Source organism: Diadema setosum, chromosome 9 (assembly GCF_964275005.1).
Source record: "Diadema setosum chromosome 9, eeDiaSeto1, whole genome shotgun sequence".
In the NCBI taxonomy this organism is placed as follows: domain Eukaryota; kingdom Metazoa; phylum Echinodermata; class Echinoidea; order Diadematoida; family Diadematidae; genus Diadema; species Diadema setosum.
In genome coordinates this window covers 34,814,001-34,836,160 of record NC_092693.1, presented here as the reverse complement: position 1 = coordinate 34,836,160, position 22,160 = coordinate 34,814,001, and the positions used below count along the sequence as shown (strand labels likewise).

The following is a 22,160-nucleotide window of genomic DNA, read 5'->3' as shown; positions in this document are numbered from 1 at the left end:
ATTGTTGAAATTTATCGACACAAACATATAGCTTGATGTATTTTTTCCTTATGCCTTTTCAGATTTATCATCTATGAGACTTTATTTTCAAAAATACTGAACAATGGTTTCTATCTAGGCCTATCACCCTCAGTGTCAATATCTTTTTAAAAATTGGAAAAAGTTTTTATTTTCACTTTGAATATTAGCCAAGCTAGCTAGGCACACAGGCAAGTAGCTAGTCCCACCTGCCTGATAGCATGCAGCATGCATTGCTGCATCTCTGCCCTACCTTTGCGTAGCGCTAGTGAGCAGCGTATGGAGCAGCGCATACTAGTATAATAGCGCCCACCACCCGTACCCCATACCCAGGCGCTGTAAAAATTGGCCAATACGGAACAACCATGGCTTCCTTACAGGCTGCTGAGTGCATTCAGTTTTCCTCAACCAACACCGCATCTGATCCAGCAGATCGTGCTGTTTTGATCGTTGGTCAGCTACCAAATTTGATCAAAGCGAGCTACAATGTTGTTAAGACAAAGTTGCAGCCTCGAGTTACCGAAGAAGTAAGTGCATAATGAAGTCCTTATTGGTGTTCCGCATTCATTGATAAGCCACGAACGAGACTTTGTCGTGTCCCACTCGCTGCATTTGGTGTTGCAATCAAAACGATCAAAAGAATTGACAAATCGCTCGTTTGAGTGACTCCGTCAACACTGCCGCTATGGCAAATCAGCGATTATCAACAAGGCAGTTGCGAGGCAGTCGCTGAATTTTATTTGTAATATGATTGTGAGTGTGAAATTTGGTATGAACGCTAAATTTACAGATAGAGTGTCTAGTAGTGCTTGCCCTAGCACTTTTTACAAGTAGCAGCCAGTAGAGTAGCAAGTAGTCCCCTAAATAGTAAAGTTAGAGTAAATTTTTACTGAGTAGATTCTAACAGAGTTAGAACTATTTTTACAGTACCTTGACATGTTGGTAAATCAATGTAGAATTCTACTATGTAAGTACTAACACAGGTTAGACATAGACAGAAAGATCCGTCTGTCCGGAGGAGTCTTTTATTTTTTTGACGTTATCGCTCTCCTCCGTAGACAGACGGAAGTTAATAGGCGTTCTAGTACACATCGCTGTGTGGATGGTCTTAACCACTGTCTCTATGGAAAATTGGGTGAGGTACCTCACCCTTCTCGACTGCGTCTAATTCACGGCCCTAGGTCGGCAAATTTAAGCTTGTATAGCAAAATCAACATTTCAAGAATGCACTACACTCACCAGATTAATGAATAATCCAACATTTGGTAGAATTTTCAACGTAAAACACACATCAACTAGCCCGTCGTGTCGTCACGTTCAAACTGCAGAAACATATTATGAATCCATTAGCCAATCACATGGGAGGTAGTTTCTCTTTCTACATGATTTTTTATTAAAACACGTACCTCACATGTGATTGGCTAACAGATTCAACATGGCGACTTACATCTAGCGAATGGCGATGTTGCGATATGGATAAAATTTCTGCGTTATAACCTAGTTACTGTATTTCGATTGCACAATGTAAGAAATTTATCCCAAATATTGATGCATAATGTGTCATGTCAAGTCAAACTTGTTTGAATGTAAAAAAACTGTCCGAAATTTGGTTTATCGCAATGTTTGATCTGTGCGCGACCGCTGGCAGTGCATCCACACAAGAGCCGGCATCATTGACTTAAGTCTGTATAAGGAGGGGATCCGTGAAGCCAGACGCAGTCTCCGCGGAACATTTCCCTGACGACCAGATATTATTAGTTATCCCCTGCTTGTTCACGAAATATGGGCAAATATCTACGGTATGGTGCCATATTCCATGAGGCCGAAGGCCGAATGGAATATATGATGGCACCAGACCGTAGATATTTCCCGTATTTCGTAAGAACAAGCAGGGGGTAACGATTTTATCTTTTAGTGTAAGTGCTAACCTTCTTCTTGCTGATTTCCCCTCGTGAATGATGTTGAAATCGCTGGCTGTCAGCCATGACCATGTTGACTTTAGGCCCACGTTTCGCAAGCTGATGTACTGCATGCGATGCGCGCATACAAATACCTACACGTACACGCCATAAGATACTGCAGTGCAGTAGCCAGATAGATATAAGTTGCTGTTATTTATCAAGCGTCTAGTGGTCTCAGGTTATGTGCGCAATACGCTTGAGGACCGCGCGCTGTCCATTTGTTTTGTACAGGATTAGCGCGCACTTTCCTATAAGCGTCTTTGGTACACGCGCAGCTGGCTGTGTAATACAGTATCATGACGTCATATCACGTAATACAGGATATATTAAGTGGTTGATTGACCAATGAGATTACAGAATTCACGATCACTAAAAGATAAAGACTGATCTTTCGGTCAAGTTAGACAATGCTGCACACTGTCACTGCCACTGGTCCGACGGTTCCTGCCCTGACCAGTAAAAATCACTGTCACAAAGTGTCAGAGTTAGACCAGTAACTTTTCAGGAAGAGGAATGGACCAGTAAAAAATAAAAACAAAACAAAAAACAAAAAACAGCCATTCTGCGTGTACATCTACTCCACTATGTGCAAAGTTAGTATGGAGGTTGAAAGAAGTCCCCGACTATGACGATATGAATGGTGGTGAATGGAGCTGGAGTGGGGACCTATTTTGCAATAAAAGTGAATAAGTGTAAAGTTTACTGCCCTACTAGGAGTACTACTTGTCTGACAGATGGGTCAGACCAGTAGAAAAAGATGGGTTCATGTACAGTACAGGCCTTGGTTAGATCTAGATTGCCGAGTAAATCAGAGACTTTGTGTCTTCGGCCTGCTGCATCATCTTTACAACTAGCTAGGTGTTACGGTCTACAGGGCTCTGGTAATAAATGGAAAGCAATCTTTTAATTACAATGTCAGTAGCTTTGATAAGCATACCAAAAATCAAATGGACTGTGAATGAAATATTTCATATTTGTGATATTAAATCGTTGATGTGTTTTACATAGACGTGCAAGCAGTGTACATAATTTCTCTCGTCACATCCATTTACTGCTCTACATTGTATGCTGATATATGAATAAAATCACACTGATGCTACACTGTATTTCTACTCTGGTTTTCAGTCATACAAGATGGCGGTAGACTCGTTGCAGCCGTCCCCAACCGATACCATCCCACTGTGGTTCAACAATGCTTCCCTGGCTGCCCTTCCAGTGAAAGCAAGCCGTCACAATGCTCCATCTCGCTGCCACGTACTGACCAAGCTGGTCCGCAGCTGCTTGACAGGAAGCGGCAATGAGTGCATAGTGGTAGGGAGTGTGTCTGTTTGTTTGTATGTTGATTGGTGTGTTTATTTTCTTCCTTCTCTCTTTCTCTTTCGGAGGATGGAAGAATCTCTCTTTTAACCTGTTGAGGACAGGCCGATTTTGCCACAACACGCATTTCCCATAGACCCCTGCCTGGGTTTACTCGGGACTCGTCCTCAACGGGTCGTGATTGTGATCTCAATTTACGTTCCAACAATCAGATGCTCCAATGTCCTGTTTATGAACAGTGCTTGTACTCTTGATTTGATTTTTTGAGATACATGCTACAAGACCTGTCAGTTAAACTTACAAAGCATGCGCTAGCTAGTGAAGCACAGGCAGATTGCATTACGCTTTGCATAGTTGGTTGTCAGAAGTGATTGTAGGGTCAAGCTATACTCCACCTCAATAATGTTGACAGTTTTGGACATCAAGCCTTTCAGACAGGCAGTGTGCTCCGCGAATCAAGCGTATCCAGATTTGAAAACACCTCCAGACCTTGATTTACAAATCAGTATTCTAGAATTCTGATTTAGAAATCAGGATTTGTGAATCCTGATAACAATAATTTCCTTTCAGATGCTAGAAATACATCTTGATTACATTTATGATTCTTCTAATAGAGATTACAATCATGATTATAAGAGAGACTTTTCTACTGTCAAAGAGGGTCTTTCTCTTTCTCATTTTCTCTTTCTCTCTCTTCCTCTGTCCATCATACCCTCTGATCTGTAGTTTCACATCAGCCAACACTTCAGACAGTTTCTTTCCAATCAAACCATCATCATATCATTAATGTGTATCCTGTAGAATTGTTTGAACCATGGGCAGAATCAATTTTTTGGAGAACTCCCAAGTTTCAACGTTTTTTTGAGAATTTGGATACACCTGTAATGAGATTGCATGTGTTCTCATTGTCACCAGGTACTGGTTACAACATTTCCCAGTGTTATGATGAAGAGAAAGTGATTTTATCAGTTTAATTTCTATGAGGCTTGTAGTTCTTGTTAGATATGATGCTCTCAAATATTTGCCTCGCATCCTCGGGGAGTGGCTAAAAGTATTATTCCTTGAAATGCCCGTCTGTTTGCTGTTCAAGTTCATTGTGAGAATATCTGATTTACAAAATCGTGCACATACACATTGTATCCTCTCAGTAATGATTATGGAGAGAATATTTGAAGAGAGACATGTTTGCAAACAGTGCTCAAGATATCTCAAATAAGCTTGTTCCTATTCTGCGAAGAAATTCAAGCAACAACAACAAAACAAATACTGGCCATTTAGTTGGTGTGAATTTCCCAGCATCAAAGTAAATTCTAGAGAGTTGTAGTATTGCAAGTAGGAAGATGTTAATATCACATAGTTATGTCTATTCTGTTCTAACATGCCTTCTAATCGTTCAGAGTTGAACTGTTACCATTGCAGGTTGTGTGTGAGGGGGCTCACGTCTTTCCTCTGGGCTGTGCCATCGCCAGAGCATTTCCCATGTACAGCCGCAAGGCAGGCTTCAGGAAGCACACACAGCGCATGATTACGGTCGAGTTCGTTGTAACCGATGACAACAACCGCTCCCTCACAGAAGAGGAGGTGGCCACGCTGGACTCCGCAGCCAAATCGGTGCGGCTCTCAGCCCGCATTGTGGACACTCCGTGCAGCGAGATGAACACTTGCCACTTTGTTGCGGTGAGTATGGACCACTTCACTTCAGTTTTATGTCACCTTTTGCAGAGGAGTTGATAGAAATCCAGTGCACCTTTAATTTTCCAAGTTCTTTTCCACATATCAATTGTCAAAAATGCATTTTCCAAGTGCAAGTACATGTTTCTATTCACGAAGTCATCAAGCAATGACGCTTCCTCTTTTTTTTTCGGTCTTGTGCTAGGAAGTCCAGCGGGTCGGGCAAGAGTTGGGCATTGTGCCCGTCATCATTCAAGGAGAAGAGCTGAAACAGAGAGGATTTGGAGGTAAATAAATCAAGATGATGAGGTTAAGTAAGCATCAAGTTGTGTAATATCAATTCTTGCTATCGCCAATGACGTAAAAAGTACCCGGATGTGGCTTTTTCGTCAAGATTTAGTGCTCTTCGTAGCAAGAGCACTTCCGGCGCGGGGCATAATTTGCACAGCGCTAGCGTGCGCGTACGTGTACCTTACCTATAGCGCCGCGCCGACCACGGATACTAGTACAGTACTGTATGTAGGCGGCTGTACCGCCCGAGCCAGCGAGTGGCCAGGCCTGTCATACTCGTACACTGTAGTCCCCGCATGCATTGCCCTAGGCCGGCGGCCTGTGGCCGGCCTTGCATTAGCATGCACGCATAAGCTAACACATACCGGTACAGCGTACTGCTTGATCATGCGATCGATGTGCACATCACAGATCAGTCATCTCTGCATACGCTGAAAATATGCTGGAAAATATTCACCCACCTGGATATCGTCATGGAATTTTAATGCCCATCTTTTTTTTATTTGTTCTCTGTCGAAATGTCGCGAACACAATCGGAAACGAACCGTGATCTCGAACTTATCCTGTCTCCAAAGCAACTTCTTCCAAGTAAGTACGTACATAGATAGAGTAGGCACTAGGCCTGCTACCACTAGTGTAGCTAGTAAGTCGCGCGTGCACGTGCTGCGCTGTGGAGTCACCCGCAAACTTCACCCACGCGGCCACGTCACGTCTCACATGCCAGTAAGGGTCCTATTTCTGCAGATTTTTTTCATTTATTGTCGTGCGAACAACACATGGCAGCCTCACAGCAACAACCAATAGTCGTATTAACTGCAATTTCTTAAGAATGGAGAAATTTCAAATCATATTAAAGCTGTAATTCAAGTCAAGAAAACAGGAAGTACACGTAGAATACAGTCGGTTATGTGTGTAAATAGCATTAGTCACGTATCACGCACGTACGAACGGAAGTGACTTTTCTACCGGACTATCCCATAATGCACCGTAAATGACGCTTAAATCAACATCCGGGTACTTTTTACGTCATTGGCGATAGCGAGAATTGTTAAAGTGAAATATGCAGTAGATATACTGTAGCCACCATTACATCAAGACTTGAATTAGTTGGAACACCTGTTAAGTATACAGTCCGCCATTTTTCTTTGGGTATGGACAGCCTTAATGTGATGTACGGCTCAGAGAAAATACTACCCTCAATGCTACTCACAGTTCATTCAATATCACATCAGCTCAATAGCGAGAGCTTTCCAAGTGACCAGAGGGCTGTCGTTCATTCACCTTCCTAGTAGATCCCCCATAAGATTGTAATGTCAGAAATGTAAAAGGCATATTGATGGGTATCGTATCCCCATGATTTCAGTTCAGTTTACCATGTGGAAGGAGGGCAACTGTCAAGCATATACTGTAAAAGTGGAAATTTTTGCGGTGTTGAAATTTTCGTGCAACCAGAAACTAGCGCGAAAATAAAAGCACGCGAATATTTTTGCTTGCCATGTGTTCCAGTAGTTGATGTCTTGATTCCGCGGAATTAAAAACATGCGAAACTCTTCTTGCCCGGCCGAGCGCGAAAAAATAGTCGCGCGAAAATATCCACTTTAACAGTAGGTCATTAACTGTGATGAAACTGGCATCATTTTTCAGTGCATGATGGCATGGTTTGTTTCGTTTTTTCTTTGTATAAGGGTTGATTGAATTCAGTGCCCAGTTGACAAAACATTTTATGTACAAAGTAGCTATGGTGTAATTATGTGAGGAATTAACACAGCATGTCACTCGCCTAGCAATACTTGGTGTCTTTTGTGGTCAGGTAATAGAGAACCTGACTGTGTAAAAGTGCACTGAATGTAGCAATGGCACAATTTTCGTAGATTTTTTCATAGTAAAGACATACATCCCAAGCACCCTTACAGAAGGGGAAACACAATCCTTTGATCAACAGGCAGCTGCTCATTTGGACCTTTGAAATGTGTATCTTTCTATTCTCTAGTTTTATATGCTTAGATTTGTGTAGGATGTATTCCAAGGCCTGAGGACAGTTTGATTTTACCATAACATGCATTTCTCATTTGTAAACACCTGCCCGAGTATACTCGGGACTCGTCCTCAATGGGTTTAAAAAAACATGTGACAAGTGTTTCAGTGGTATTCCCTTCATGAATTATCGATATCGAATGAATGAAGTCAGCTTTGCTGAAACAAGATGGGACAAATTTGTGACAAAGATATTGAAAAAACAAACACTTGTAGCTCCTCCAGTGTGACATAAAATTATCATTAGTGTCATCTCTGTCTTCCTATTGTCATGTGTCTTGATTTCATGAACACATGTATCCACCATGGGGTTAGATGGATCCTGAGCAGTATGGAACATTGTACATGCAATGGCTGTGTGGGCCAGAGGGTACTGTAAAAATGGAAATTTTTGTGTATTTTGTGCAAACAGAAGCTAGCACAAAAATAAAAGCGCGCACATATCTTTTGCATGCCATATGTTCACATAATTAATGTTTTGATTCTAGAGCAAAAAAAAAAAAAAATTACTTACAAGAAAATATCCACTTTAACAGTACCTGGTACTTCATTCTCTTGGACATCTAGAAAATGAAATCTCCTATGAGATTGAGTGAGAATGACCAAAACTGTATTTTTGCTGTGACAGAATTTGGGCATGTTCTGTAGTTGTAAAGGAAAACTGGACGTTGAAATTCCATCTTCACTAAAGTTGTTTTTCCTAGTCATTAAATACATTTGCTGGGAAAAGCAACATGTCCGAAGCGATCACTACTTTTCCTCCATGAAGTCAAAAGCCTCCACCACTTCCTCCACGCACTTTGTTCACTTAATACCACGTGCAGGAATCTATGGTGTTGGTAAAGCAGCTGCCGACCCCCCAGCCCTGGCCATCCTGAGCCACCGTCCACCCAATGCCTCACAGACCATTGCCTGGGTTGGAAAGGGCATCGTGTACGACACTGGCGGACTCTGTATCAAGGGCAAGGTAAGAATTTCTTTGGTGGAATTGTCAAAAACAGCACCAATATTTATGTTCCAAACTATAAAAACATTATGTGAAGCAGACACCATTTACTAGTGAAACTCTGCTCTGCTTTCATTGCTGTCACCTCTGGAATCTGCATTGACCAAATGACAAGCATTTTTTTTTTTAGTTGTTATTGTTGTTTTTGTTTTTAATTCCTCAGTCAGGTTAGTGGAGGCATTATGTTTTCAGGTTGTCCGTCCTTCAATCCTTCTGCCCATTTTTCTGCCTATCCTGCTGATTGCTGCTGCATCTTTGCTTTTATGCTTGCTTCACGTCAGTCTCTGTGAACTTGTGTAACTTACATGGAGGGGAAAGAGTAAAAGTCTGCCCCTTTACTCCATAGCATGTCTCAGATTTTAAACTGTTACTCCACTCATTTGCCAAAGAGATGTCAATAGAGCACACAGTTGACATTCCCTGGTAGTTTCTATTCTCTTTCACACGTTACTCTGAAAACATGAGCATCAACATTTAGGTTGCCCTCTTCAGTTCACTTGTGACCATGCATCACAGCACCATCAAAAAGTTGCCAGACATTGATGTTTAGTGACAGGTAGATTCTGACAGAGCAGACTTCAGGCTTCAGAAACTCTGAAGCCTGAATGGAAACTCTTAATGGACTCTCTCAAACCTATGTAAATATTGAAAGAAAGCACACACTGGAAAAGTGTGTACTGAGAAAAGAGGCTCTGAAGTATAGCATCTATTCAAGCACGAAATATTGCCAAGCCATGCTAGCTGTGCAATGAATGGGACAAAAAAAAAAAAAAACAGGATGTAACACACCATAGCAAGAACAATGAAGTGCAACTTTCAAAGCAGTAGCATGATCCTTCCAAAGCTTATTAGAGTTGAAAGTTAAGAGTGTGTAAAGGATATTTGCTGTTCCTTTTGCTGAAAGAGGGCCTCTAAGATGTGCGTAATTACGCTTAAAAAAAAAAAAAAAAAGTGTTCAAGAAAAAATTATGAAAACATAATTTCCCATTCGTTTTATGATTCCAAACTGTGGAATTATATAGAAGTATTGCTCTTTCAGAAACTATGAAAAACATAAGATTGACTAGGGTGACCTATTTCACCTACTGTATTTTGAGTCCTCATGTATAATCAGGGTGTGCAATTTTTGTAGGTTTTGTATTGAACAGTCACATTTTATGGTCTGTGGATTTTCTCATTTTCTCCTGTTCAGACTGCCATGCCCGGGATGAAGAGAGATTGTGGAGGAGCAGCGGCAATTCTTGGTGCTTTCTACACTGCAGTCAAAACAGTATGTAACCATTCCTTCACCGTAATTACCATTACTGTGTAATGCAGTGCATCCTGAATACTCAGATACTGCTCACATGCGTGTAGATAACAAACTGATTGATTTCACGTGGTACAGACTGTAGCCCCATCATAATCAAATGACTCCAATGCAAGACCACTTTCAACTGGCTGTGTGGTATCTCCATCAGAATGGGTGGAATTATGCCAGATAAGTCTTCCTCCAAGAGAGTTTGTAATATGAGATTTTAAGCATCCAATGAACTTTTTAAGTGAGAGACAAATTATATGTTCATTAATTAACAACATGTAGTCACATACTCGTGGTCTCCAACGGTATGTTAGCCATGCAGTTTATCATTTGTTTTGTAGAATGATGACATGATTTACATTTCATGGCAGCCATTTTTGGAATATGCTAAGGATTAGTGCCAAGGTCAGCACCAGCTCCAAGCTATTTCGATAAAAGAAAAAAAAGCTACCTGGAAAAAAAATGCTAGTCATTGCAGTGCTTTTATGATACACAGGCAATTGAGCTGGATGCAGACAAACTGTTGTTAGTACCAGTCATTAGCATATTATGTTACTAACACAAGGATGATGCCTCTGCTTGGAAAGGTGGTATTAAGTCAAGGACAGAATGTGTTAAAGGTAGGGAATCCCATTTGCACGCCTTAAATGAAGAGTTGTATAAATACAGTGGTATGTTGAAGAGAGTATCATTTTAGAAACTCCCATAAAGTATTGAAAGTGGAAGGTAACATTTAGTACATTTTTTTGACCGTTAGATTTTGAATTGAATTGTTTTCGGGGCTCACCGTAAATTCCAGTACATTACTAGGCTACCTTTGCAGACCCATGTACTGCATGTGTGTCCATCATGTATATTTTGTGAAGAAAGTTCATCAACACTTACAAACATTTCTATATACATTCTTGCCACACACTCTATATGTTATTACATCAGCTCTTGTACTTTTATATTTGTGTTTATAGATCACAAATACAGAAAAATGCAACAAAAAGGCTTAAGTGTGGCTGACACACAGAACTACTGAGTAGTTGAGTTTTGTGCATTATTCAAATTTTAGATAACTGTTGACTTCCAAATTTCTAAGCAGTGGCCTAAGCAAGTCCCCTGAGGTTCATATTTAATGTTTTGCTGCATTTTGGGAGGTCTGTAAAAGGTATCCCCTACCTTTAATAGAGCATGATCAATTTCAGCTTAATCTGGTAATCCTTTCATTGTTTGTGCTGTGGAGATTCACATCCTGTTTTTTATGCCTCCGCCACGAAGTGGTGCCGGAGGCATTATGTTTTCGGGTTGTCCGTCCGTCCGTCCTTCCGTCCGTCCGTCCGTCTGTCCTTCCGTCCGTCCGTAATGAATTTTGTGGACAGGGTAACTATCAAAACCTTTTGAGGTATCCTAATGAAACTTGGTATGTATGTGTATTAGGGGGTGAAGTTGTGCCTATCAACCTTTTGGGTGCACATGCTCGAGGTCAAAGGTCAAATACATAAAATTTCACTATTTCCACCATATCTATGCAATACCTGAAGATATTTTCTTGAAACTTAGTGTATACATGTATTACCCAATTAAGATTCTCTGGTGAAAGTTTGGGTCATGAGGTCAAAGGTCAAAAGGTCAAGTAAAATATGAAAACTTCACCTTTCTTCTCTGTACCATGGAAATTTTTCAAGGTATCTTCATGGAACATACTATATATAGATGTACTGACTGGCAATGATTATCTAGAGAATTCAGGGTTTATGGGGTCAAAGGTCAGGGGTCAAAGGTCAAGGGCAATGCTTCAAAATTTTACTATTTCCCTCATGTTTATGCAGTGCCAGCAGGATTATTGTTATTATTTTTTTTACACTTGGTGTATGCATGTATAACCTAAAAGAGATTCTCTGGAAAGTTTATTTTTTCTTTTGTTTTTGCCTCAAAGGTCAAAAGGTCAAAGATCAAGTGAAAGTGCTGAACTAATTTTTTCCTCCATATCTCGGAAGTTGCTCAAGTTATCTTGAAACGTACTACATATTTATGCATCTTCTGCCTGACAGTGATTATCTTATGAATTTTAGGGTCAAAGGCCAGATGAAAATGGTAACAATTTACTATTCAATACAGAAATTACTCAATGCATAAATGTATGAATGGGTCAAAGTCAAGTTAAAACCCTTAAATCCCAAATACATGCTCTCCTATTCATCCAATTAAACCTAGGTCAAGGAAGGTGAACATTCAACACCTTTGTGACAAACTTGTCATTGTAATATTTTGCCAATTTTGTGAAAATGTAATCACACATTGTCCACATGTATTATCTAGACTTATTAGGACAATCATGCATTATGGCGGAGGCATACCAGTCGCCATAGCGACATTTCTAGTTGTCCCTTTCATTGCACAGCCAGCACGGCTTGGTAAGATTAAGCACTTGAATAGACGCCATACTTTAGAGCCTTTTTTCTCAGTAAACACTTTTCCAGAGTGTGTGCTTTCTTTTCAGTATGCATGTATAGATACAATGTAGGTTAGGAGAGTCCATTTGAACTGAGTTGTACATCATTTAAAAGCTTAGAGTCTGCTCTTTCAGAATCTGTCCTTACCTAAAAATCAATGTCTGGCTACTTTTTGTTGGTTTTTGTGACCAATGCAGAGTCACATAATGTATACTTTACAGTTGACTTATAATGAAATTTCAATATAACAAAACAGAACTGGCATCAGAAAGACTTTGTTATAATGAAACATACCTGTATTATAACACCAGTGGTCAGATCACTCCAGCTTTCATAGACAAAACTTGAGGTTGGGTTGTTCTCCCATTGTTTCTTTCTCCTACTGTTTTAGTTTTTTGTTTTTGTTTTTTACTCAGGGTTTCCAGGAAAACCTCCATGCCTTATTCTGCCTGGCTGAAAATGCCGTTGGTCCTGACGCCACCAGACCAGATGATGTCCACATTATGTACTCTGGCAGGTGAGAAAACCCGCTTTGGGGTAAACTGTAATGTATGTTTGCATAAGAGATGAAAGTTTGATTTTGTCATACATGTACAAATGATAATTTTTTTTCCCAGAAGTAGATAAACTGAATCAACCAGATCTCAGTTTGATTTCTTCATTCTTGAATATGTTGATTTAGCTTATCACACTATTTAAAAAAAAATATATATATATATCTTGGAATTAATAACGTGATCTAAATAAATGAATGTGGTAGTGCATGTGCATTGTCATCAATGGGGAGTGAACTAAGGAAATCAGAGGGCTATTTATCTCTTCAAGAAACCAGAATTTTCATTTTGAAATACCAAATCAGAAACACTATTTCCTCTAATCAATAGACCATACTGATGAATGCATTGCTGCCATCAGAAATTATAACTCATGTCTTGTATTGGACAGTACTTATAGGGGGTAGCCCCATGTAACCATATTCACTGAGACTCTAGTATTGATGTTTAAAGCCCAAGTAGCATGAGGAAACATAGGTGATCTGATTGAATGTGCTGCCCACCAGATGCATTCGAAAGCCACGATTGAATGGCACCAGTAAACCATTTGTCAGTGAACATGTGCATCGAAGCGCATGCTCATTCCAGGTTGACTCCAGTCCAGGGTCTTCCGCTGTGTGTGTGCTTACATAGAGATCAGTAATAAAGCTGTGTACAATTGGTCACAGGGATTCTCAATTGTTTGGATTATTGAACCGCCTCAGCCTTCCCACTCTATGGTATCCCCATGCTATAGCATCTTTAAAGGGAAGGTAAACCCAAAGAGCAATGTGGATTGAGTGAAAGCAGCAACATTAGTAGAACGCATCAGTGAAAGTTTGAGGAAAATCGGACAATCGATGCAAAAGTTATGAATTTTTACAGTTTTGGTAATGGAACCGCTGGATGAGGAGACTACTAGAGAATATGACGTATGAGTGGACAACAATACAAAGAAAATATAAAGGAAATTCAACAAAAATTCACTTTCTAGAATTATGAAAGAGCAATGGACCAACCACTTTCAGAAAGCAGGGGGAATAATTGCTACCCTTAGCATATGTCAATATCAAGTTGATGGAATTTGTAATTTTCATGGAAAATTGATTTTTATAGAATTTTCTTTATATTTTCTTGGTATTGTTGTCCACTCATACGTCATAACCTCTAGTAGTCTCCTCATCCAGCGGTTCCAACACCAAAACTTTAAAAATTCATAACTTTTGCATGGATTGTCCGATTTTCTTCAAACTTTCACTGATGTGTTCTAATAATGTTGCTGCTTTCACTCAATCCACATTGCTCTTGGGGTTTATTTTCCCTTTAAGCACCACTGTTCCCACACACCATGATTACACCGTACCTGTATAGCAGATTTATTTCAGTGTATCATCTTGCCATGAGATCTGGTGTATACGTTATTACATGAAAATGTACATGGCTCTCTTCTGACTGTGAGTAAGCAGACCCATCTGAGGAGTTTGCCTGACCAAACTTGGGTAGTTATCTGAGAGTCTAATTTGAATTTGTACATAATTCACCAAATTTTCATGAGTGATGTGTTTATACAGAGGAAAAAGTAGATTTTTTTTTTTAATGTGCATCAATCATAGTTCTTTATCTCTGTGTAACTGATTAGATTGGTTTGTAGTGTGCAACGTGGTTATCGCACATATCATGATCTGAGCTCAAACCAACATTTTGTGTCAATTTTTTTTTTCTTGGACAATCACAGATCAGTGGAAATCAACAATACAGATGCAGAAGGACGCTTAGTACTAGCCGATGGTGTAAGTATAACCTCTGGCAGCTGCAGTTGTGTAGATATAATAATTTTATACCAATGATCCCTTTTAAAATCATCAGTGTGAGAGGGGAATGAAATGAAAATGATTTTGTCACAGCAGAAATCACCATCATGAAAGATTTTGATAGAAGCTGATTAAGCAATAGCTACCAGCACATCATGAAATGAACCTGCAAATTTTCCATTTGACAATTTCAACACATTGTACTATTAAGCAGCCAAAAAGAAAAAAAAAATGTTTAGTTTGTATGTATTGCTCACTGCTAAGCCTGTACATAGTTTGAACTTTATTTGGCAAATCTTGTTTCATGGTATGAAATTTGTGGTAATTGGGATAATTAATGTCAATTAAAGTAGCATGTAATCACAGAGAAAAAAAAAAAGAAACATAAGGCATACTTGTATTTTTTTATGAAAGGTGCAGAAAGCTTGAGCTAAACTGAGGCAGATTTTGTATGGGATGAAATTTTGTGGAAATGAGACCATCTGTTGGAAGCTAAAAGGAGACAAGAAATTCAAGGCATACATATAATTCTCACTGCAAAATCCAGAGATACATTGAGCTACCTTTAGACTGATATTAGTATGATGTTGAATGTTATTGAATCTGAGACTTTTCACTGTAAGAGATCTTTGTCACTTTGGGTTTTTATTAAAAATTTACACATCATCTATTGCATGTCATCACATAATCTTTCATGTACAGTCCAAGGTATCCGGAGAAGTGAAATATGAATGTCTTTTCTCAGCACAAATCGAATGTATGGAGTCTCAATATGTTTAATTGTTGAAATTTATCCTGAGCTAAATTTAAGGTTCTCATTGAGCTTCTGCTCTTTTGACTAGAATTACTCAATATATGCAATTGTTTCTTTGTTAATTTATTCTCCATTTCAATTCACATTAAAAACAGTACCAAGAACAATACATAATTCATAGAAAATTCAAAGAAAGATTACAGTATGGATGGATTGCTTGTGTCAGAATCATTATTACAGTGATTCTGTTCTTCCATTAGGGTCCAAATTGATGTGTGGTGCATGATCAGACAGGGCTCATGTGTGCATTGTAACCAACAACAGTGTACCCAATGACCTATCTACTTTCCAAGATGTGCATAGTGGTGAGATTACTCTATCCTCAGTAGTTGCTTGAGGTTGCTCCTTTGCAATAACATTCTTGTCCAGGTCTCCTATGCCGCCCGTGACTTGAAGGCAGACATCATCGTGGACATGGCAACGCTGACAGGCGCCCAGGGCATCTCGACAGGGAAGTACCATGCTGGCCTCTTGTCCAACAGCGAGGAATGGGAGACGGCTTCCGTCAAAGCAGGTTTGAATTGTACTTTATTGTTATCCCGTTCCCAGCATTTGAAAAGAGGCTGGATGAATCCCTCAAGGTTAAAGGTCAAAGGTAACAGAAATCCTGCCTCAGAATGTAATGCCCATAATTTTAGCCAAGAATTTCCAGTGATGATATAATTTGGTAGATCCCTCTAGACGGGTTATCGAGAAAAAGACAGATTTAATCTCTTTGGATAAAGTCAAGAAAAGTCAAGTATGTATAAAGTGTAAAGATCACGGACAAAGATAACTGTAGCTTGATATTGCATTACATTCCAGTCATGTCTTCAGCTTGGTAAGTCATGTGGAATTAAAGAAATTTGATTCACTGTTAAATATCATAATTAAAGGATGGAGGTAAAAAGGTTGAATTACAGGGACAAAGGTCATTTGACTATGATTAAGATGTTGCTTCTTGGCTGTACCCTTAGCTTGCATTGTCCCTTAGGACTGTATTGTAGTAAGAAGGATTCGGGTCGATCTGTCTGTGTGTGCACCCAAGATCTCTCTGACATGTTTTCACCGGGTCTAGGGCAATTACACCCCTGGGCAACAACCCTGGATCCTTCCCCTGGCCCTAATCCTAATCTTAATCCTAACCCTAACCCAAACTCCTAACCCTAAACCTAACCCTAACCCTAATCTTTACTTTAACCTTACCACTAACCAGTATTTAGCCGGGGGGTAGTTGCCCTCTGGGGGTAATTGCCCGGATACGGTTTTCACTATCGACTTTGACATACAGGTTAAAGGTCACCTACAATGTGTGTTGAGTCATATGTGTTATTACCAGCCATAACTCTTGATTTTTGGTGCTATATACGAAAGCTGTTAGATAAGACGACATAAGCGTCCTACTAGACTGCTGTAGAAATGCAGTAATTATCTTTTTCTTCTAAATTCATGCAGGAATTTTTGTTTGGATTTTTGTTGTAACATTTTTTAATTTCATTATTTCAGATACTAGTGTCTGTGTCTAATATTTATACCATCTTTATTTTGTTCTTATATCTATCTTTATTTTGTTCTCATTATCTCATATCTACAATGTATATTTGTGATCCTGCATCACAAAACTAACAAAAAGTCGCCAAACATGGATTTTTCGATAAGAGTAGATTCTAAAAGAGCAGATTATAAGCTTTAAAACAATGTATAACTCGGTTCGAATGGAGTCTCCTAACCTATCTAAATACTGGAAAGAAAGCACAATCTGGACAAATCTGAAGTCCTCACACAAAATCAGTGCGTGCGACTTTTTGTTGGTTTTGTGATGCACGGTCACATTTACTCTCTATTTACTCGTTTGTTTTTCACACTATTTCTTCTGTGTTTTTTCTTTTTTAGGACGGAGCAGCGGAGACCTAGTCCACCCCATGGTGTACTGCCCAGAGCTGCACTTCAGTGAATTTGGCAGTGCTGTTGCTGATATGAAGAACTCTGTAGCAGTAAGTCATCTCTTACCCCTTCTGTTTCTGTCTTTCTCTCACTCTCGTTTTATTATTTTTCTCTCATTTTACACTCTCATTTTATATATTTCTCTCCCTTCCTTAGTTTTGATGAATGTTTAAGCTTATCATTGGTAAGTTATTATCTACTCTTGTTTTTAAGTGCTAAATGTTGCGGAAAGAAAAAAAAGAAAAAAAAATCATAGAATAGTGAACTTGATCACACCACAAAATTAGAGCTTTAACAGAATTTATATGAAAAACAGAGAGGAGGATAGTCACCAATATGTGTCTTATCATACTTTGAGCATTCAAAATGTTGGTACAAATGCGGTATAATTTCTTGTATATCTGAAATACATTATGTCCTAAGAGTGCTGTATGTAAAAGTGCTCCCATCTAAAGATGTGCATATGTAAAAATAATTATGACTCTACAAGATAGACTGTATGGGGGTGAATACCGCTTTAGCATTGGGCAGACATGGATCTTGGTGTGATGATATTGCTGTTGTCCCAGCATGAGCCATGTATTCAGCTAATATCTGTTTGAGTGGTATAGTTGTGAATAGTTATTGCATAGGATGGGGGGGGGGGGGCATGACACAAGTGAATCTGTTATTATGTAAAGGGCATGAAATATTAAACCCTGGCAAATTTCTGATGGCTTTAATCTGGGAAAAATTACTTTAATTAACATTTCACTTGTGCAAGACAGTGCAGTCATTCTATATTTATGTACACTCAGCAGGGGAAAAAAAAAATCTCTTACCTTTGTCTTGAAGCAGTTTGTGGCTTAGATAAGGAAGACCAATTTTTGTGAGTTTAACAAGTTGAGGACGGTTTGATTTTGCTACAACACACATTTCCCATACTCGGGTATACTTTGGACTCGTCCGCAACCAGATAAATGACATTATGGATTTCCTGAGATAAACATTTGTGGATAGTAGACACAATAACCAAGATTTTAACCAATTACATTTCACCTATATGTCATGCATGGTCATCTTTAACATTTTCTAAACATGTATGAATACCCTCTTTTGGCTCATCCTTCAAAAAAAAAAAAAAAAAAATCTGCTTGATTCTTTTACATCTCTCACAGGATCGTGGCAATGCGCAGAGTTCCTGTGCCGGGCTTTTCATCGGTGCGCACATCGGGTTTGACTTTGGAGGGACATGGGTTCACTTTGACATTGCCGCACCTAGCTATTCGGTGAGTGACTGCTGTGGCGTGAAGTCCTTCTTATGCCACATTTTCTGTCATCTACTTTCTGAGCAAGGTTTCTTTTGTCCAATTGCAGAGCTCAAATGTGACTAAATATGAGATTATTAATCAAATGATAACAGATTGCAGGTCAATCAATGATTTTCATTGGCGTTGTGTATAGCCATCTTGCAGTTCAAGTTGCAGACCTTGACTTTTGTATTCAAAGAAGCCATACACAACATGCATAACAATAAAACGGGACTGAGGATACATTGGTATTCTGCTATCAAAAAACCTCAATAAATGTGTGTTCCATTTGGGACCTCTCCTTTTCTGTTATAGCGCTGTGTGCCTTTCAAATGATGTTGCCACTTTGATGATGTGCAGTAAAAAAGCTCTGATATTGCACCATCCAATTTGTTTGTTTGTTTGTTTGTTTGTTTTTTTATCAACTGCTGTTTTGCAAGGATATTATGAAAGAATGAGTATAGTCAGAGAGATTACATAGAGCATGATGGCGTTGTTCCCACTTGTAATGTCTTTGCTCTTATTTAGTTTCAAAAGTTGCCATTATGAAGTTGTATCAAGCACATATTGCCAGTGCTCTGCGAAAATTTAAGAATTTTTTATATATCTGGGCTATGGCTATTCCATACTTAGAACTCCTCTCCAATTTCTATGCCAAAATGAGGTATTTAGTATGTATGACTTATAGCAGAGCAATGGAGTATTCTTTCTGTTCCCCATACTGGTACCTTACAATATGAGGGACAACACTTTTTACTCTTTTGAGCTTGCACATGACATATGGGATAAATGCATCTTGCTTAATAAACATGATGCATTCCTACCAGATACCATACTCGAGAACTGAATCGCATCGCTATTCGTTCTTTCCAAGAACAGTAAAGTAAGGAGCTGGAATTTCCTGTCATCGGAAATTGTTGCAGCGCCATCTGTGGGAGTATTCCTTAACCGACTAATGGTTGATCGCAGTGGCTAGTCTTGTTCTTCATATTTGTTTTGTGCTTGTAAATATCTGTAAATAAACTGTATTATAATGTAAATAACACAAGTCTGCAAGAATCTTCAACTTATTGAAGGAGGCAGACTTTATGATAACCAGAAGAAGAAGAGGAAGATGTGTGGACCTTCCAATGTTTGAACCCGATACACTGGACCACTTGAATGATTCAACCTCTTGTTCTGACACAAGGGCCCGAATTCACGATGGTGGTTTAAACTTAACTATGGGTTAAATTTAGGCTGTGGTCTAAAGTAAGCGTGAAATATGTGTAATTTTAACATGAACGTATTAATGCACATTTGTTACTGGACGTCTGTTGACGTACGCAGTTTGTCAGTCATGTACACGCAGAAGAAATTTGCAAAAAACATGGTTTAAATTTAAACCACCTTCATGGATTTGGGCCATAGAATTTCTCACACATACATGTACAATGTATCCTGAGGTTGTACAAAATGTGTCACAAGTAAAACCAGAAACATTTACAGCATAAAACTTCCCTGAATTGGAGCTGACTGCCTTTTTCGCAGTGTAAAACTTTCACGAGTTGCCCCCACAAAAAAAAAACCAAGTTTACTATATGTACTGGATTGTGTGAGACAAAAACTTTTGCAAATAGTGGCTCCTTGTGAATTTCGCGAAAGTTCATTCAAGTGATTATTGCTTGTTTACCGTATTTACTGCAATCTAATTGATCTTCTCCCTATTTCACTGATTGGCTCTGGTCAGGGGGAGAGGGCGACAGGCTTTGGCGTTGCACTCCTGCTGGCCCTGTTCGGCCGCGCCTCCAACTCTACCCTCCTCCAAGCTGCCTCGCCTCTCGGCAATGACGCCATGGACGACATGGCAGTGGAGAGCGCCACCAAGAAGATCCGCCTCATATGACCGACAGGGCGCCCTCTCTTGTCACGCGCAAATGCAGCATAGACATCCCTAAAACAGGCAGGAGGTGTATGCTGTGATTATGGATGGAAGAGTTTTGTCACTCTTTGTTCCCTTCTTACTCTAAACACCACTAGTTTCAGCATTTTGTTGGTGGGATATGTATCACTGTGTTATCTTTATACTCTGAAAGATAATCGCTTTGTTTCAGCTATCAGCCCTACCAAATATACATGTATTTTGGAATAGAAGGAGTATAGCGTAGGTTGAGTGAGAATCCACTTTTAGAAGTGAAACACACTTGTTGGATTTACAACTCAGCACAACAATAGAATCAAGCTGAACCAGGTAACCTTACCCTTTAGACTGTATTAATAAAATCATTCAAACCAAAGCTTTCTGTGTGATCAACACTTTTGCAAAGTGTCTGTCTGACACAGGTTTTCATCGGAAAGAAATATAGGAGGCCAATGAGAGTTCAAGGGATAAACACTGTAGATGTTTGTTAGCCTGATGACATATCAGAGAAGCAAACACTACCAGGGAATTGGACTGATTATTTACAGGGACATGCCCAAAAAAACAATTTCAGAGCTAGGTAAGAAATCTCAAAAAGTAATATTATTCTCGGTAGGACCATGTCACTGCAACCAACGTTGGCTTGAGGTGATTTAGAGTTTATATGTGTGTTTTTTGCAGTTTATTTGTAATCAGATTTGACTCATGTGTGTCTAAAACTATTTCTTTTCTCTTTCTTTTTTTTTTTTTTTTTTTGGTGGGGGGGGGGGGGTACTCTTAACCCATTCCATACTGAATTCTGCAATGCCCATAGACTTAATACGCAGGTAACAAGATTCCCGTACGGAACGGGTTTAAAAAAGAAGAAGTTAATTCTCTTCAATCACTGCAACAAAGCTCTGTGTGTGTATTGGACTTACTTGGATTTATTTTGTGCATTTTAATACAGATCTGTAACTTAGCAAGATTTCGTAATTTTACCAACGAAAAAAAAAAAAAAAAATCAGAATCACACTGCCTCACCATAGATTTCCATAGATAGGATTCATAATCTTATTCTACTCTTAGTAATAATTCATATGTGCTTTATTGTAGCACAAACTGAACCTCGGCGATCTATTGTGGAATGCCTTTACCTATTCCACCATCCAAAAGGACATGCTCCCATATCAGTTGCCATTCCAGCAAGAGTTGCTATCCTAACATCTTTTATGAAATGGGTCCCTGGAGTATCAAAATGTATACAAGTACAATGAAATGATGACCCTAATACTATATATAAAATCACACCCTTTTCCCATTCTTAGCTTATACAATATACATGTAATATGATGGCTGGATTAGAACATATAAGTGCACTCACAAATGTTTTAGAAAAGGTTTCCTCATATGATGTACATATGTACATGTATATGCTGAGCGAAATGTTTATACCACCATGACATAATGGTATACATGTATACAGTCATTGTCTTTGTAACACCAAATAATGTTGGATTGTCTATTGTCATTCCAAGGGGAAGAAAAAATGCATTTTACACAAAGTTTTTGTACATGTAGGAACCTATGACAACCATCAAATATTGTAAAATTTGTAGCTTTTCCATAATGCTGTGTATTGTTTGTTATAGGTTTTTTTTTTTTTTCTCTCTCTCTCTCTCTTTCTCTCTTGAGAAAATTGAAAAAGTTATCAAAAGATATGTACATCCTACAAGTTGTATTATCTTCAAGCTATTGTAGATTTAACTGGAATTCAGTAATTTGAATAAAAAACATCTTTAAGATGTTGATATTGATACTAGATAGTAAATGCATATTATGTCTACTCTGCTTCCAACTTTGGAGATGGAA

At 39.0% G+C, this 22,160-nt stretch overlaps 1 protein-coding gene across 1 annotated transcript; it reads left to right on the top strand.

Annotated features, from left to right (window-relative positions):
* Positions 1 to 380: 380 nt before the first annotated feature.
* Positions 381 to 21,068, top strand: LOC140232513 (probable aminopeptidase NPEPL1). The gene is made up of 12 exons (XM_072312607.1): positions 381 to 545; positions 3,105 to 3,290; positions 4,716 to 4,973; positions 5,173 to 5,254; positions 8,117 to 8,259; positions 9,491 to 9,568; positions 12,456 to 12,556; positions 14,308 to 14,362; positions 15,567 to 15,711; positions 17,070 to 17,170; positions 18,278 to 18,388; positions 20,139 to 21,068. Exons 1-12 carry the CDS (start codon positions 384 to 386, stop codon positions 20,292 to 20,294), a joined length of 1,578 nt encoding a protein of 525 aa, XP_072168708.1. The 5' UTR covers positions 381 to 383; the 3' UTR covers positions 20,295 to 21,068.
* Positions 21,069 to 22,160: the final 1,092 nt, after the last annotated feature.

Coding starts and splice junctions, on each gene's coding strand:
- LOC140232513 (XM_072312607.1), top strand. CDS start 384: ATGGCTTCCTTACAGGCTGCTGAGTGCATTCAGTTTTCCTCAACCAAC. Junction 15,712..17,069: donor GACGGCTTCCGTCAAAGCAG/GTTTGAATTGTA, acceptor TTTCTTTTTTAG/GACGGAGCAGCGGAGACCTA. Junction 18,389..20,138: donor TTGCCGCACCTAGCTATTCG/GTGAGTGACTGC, acceptor GGCTCTGGTCAG/GGGGAGAGGGCGACAGGCTT.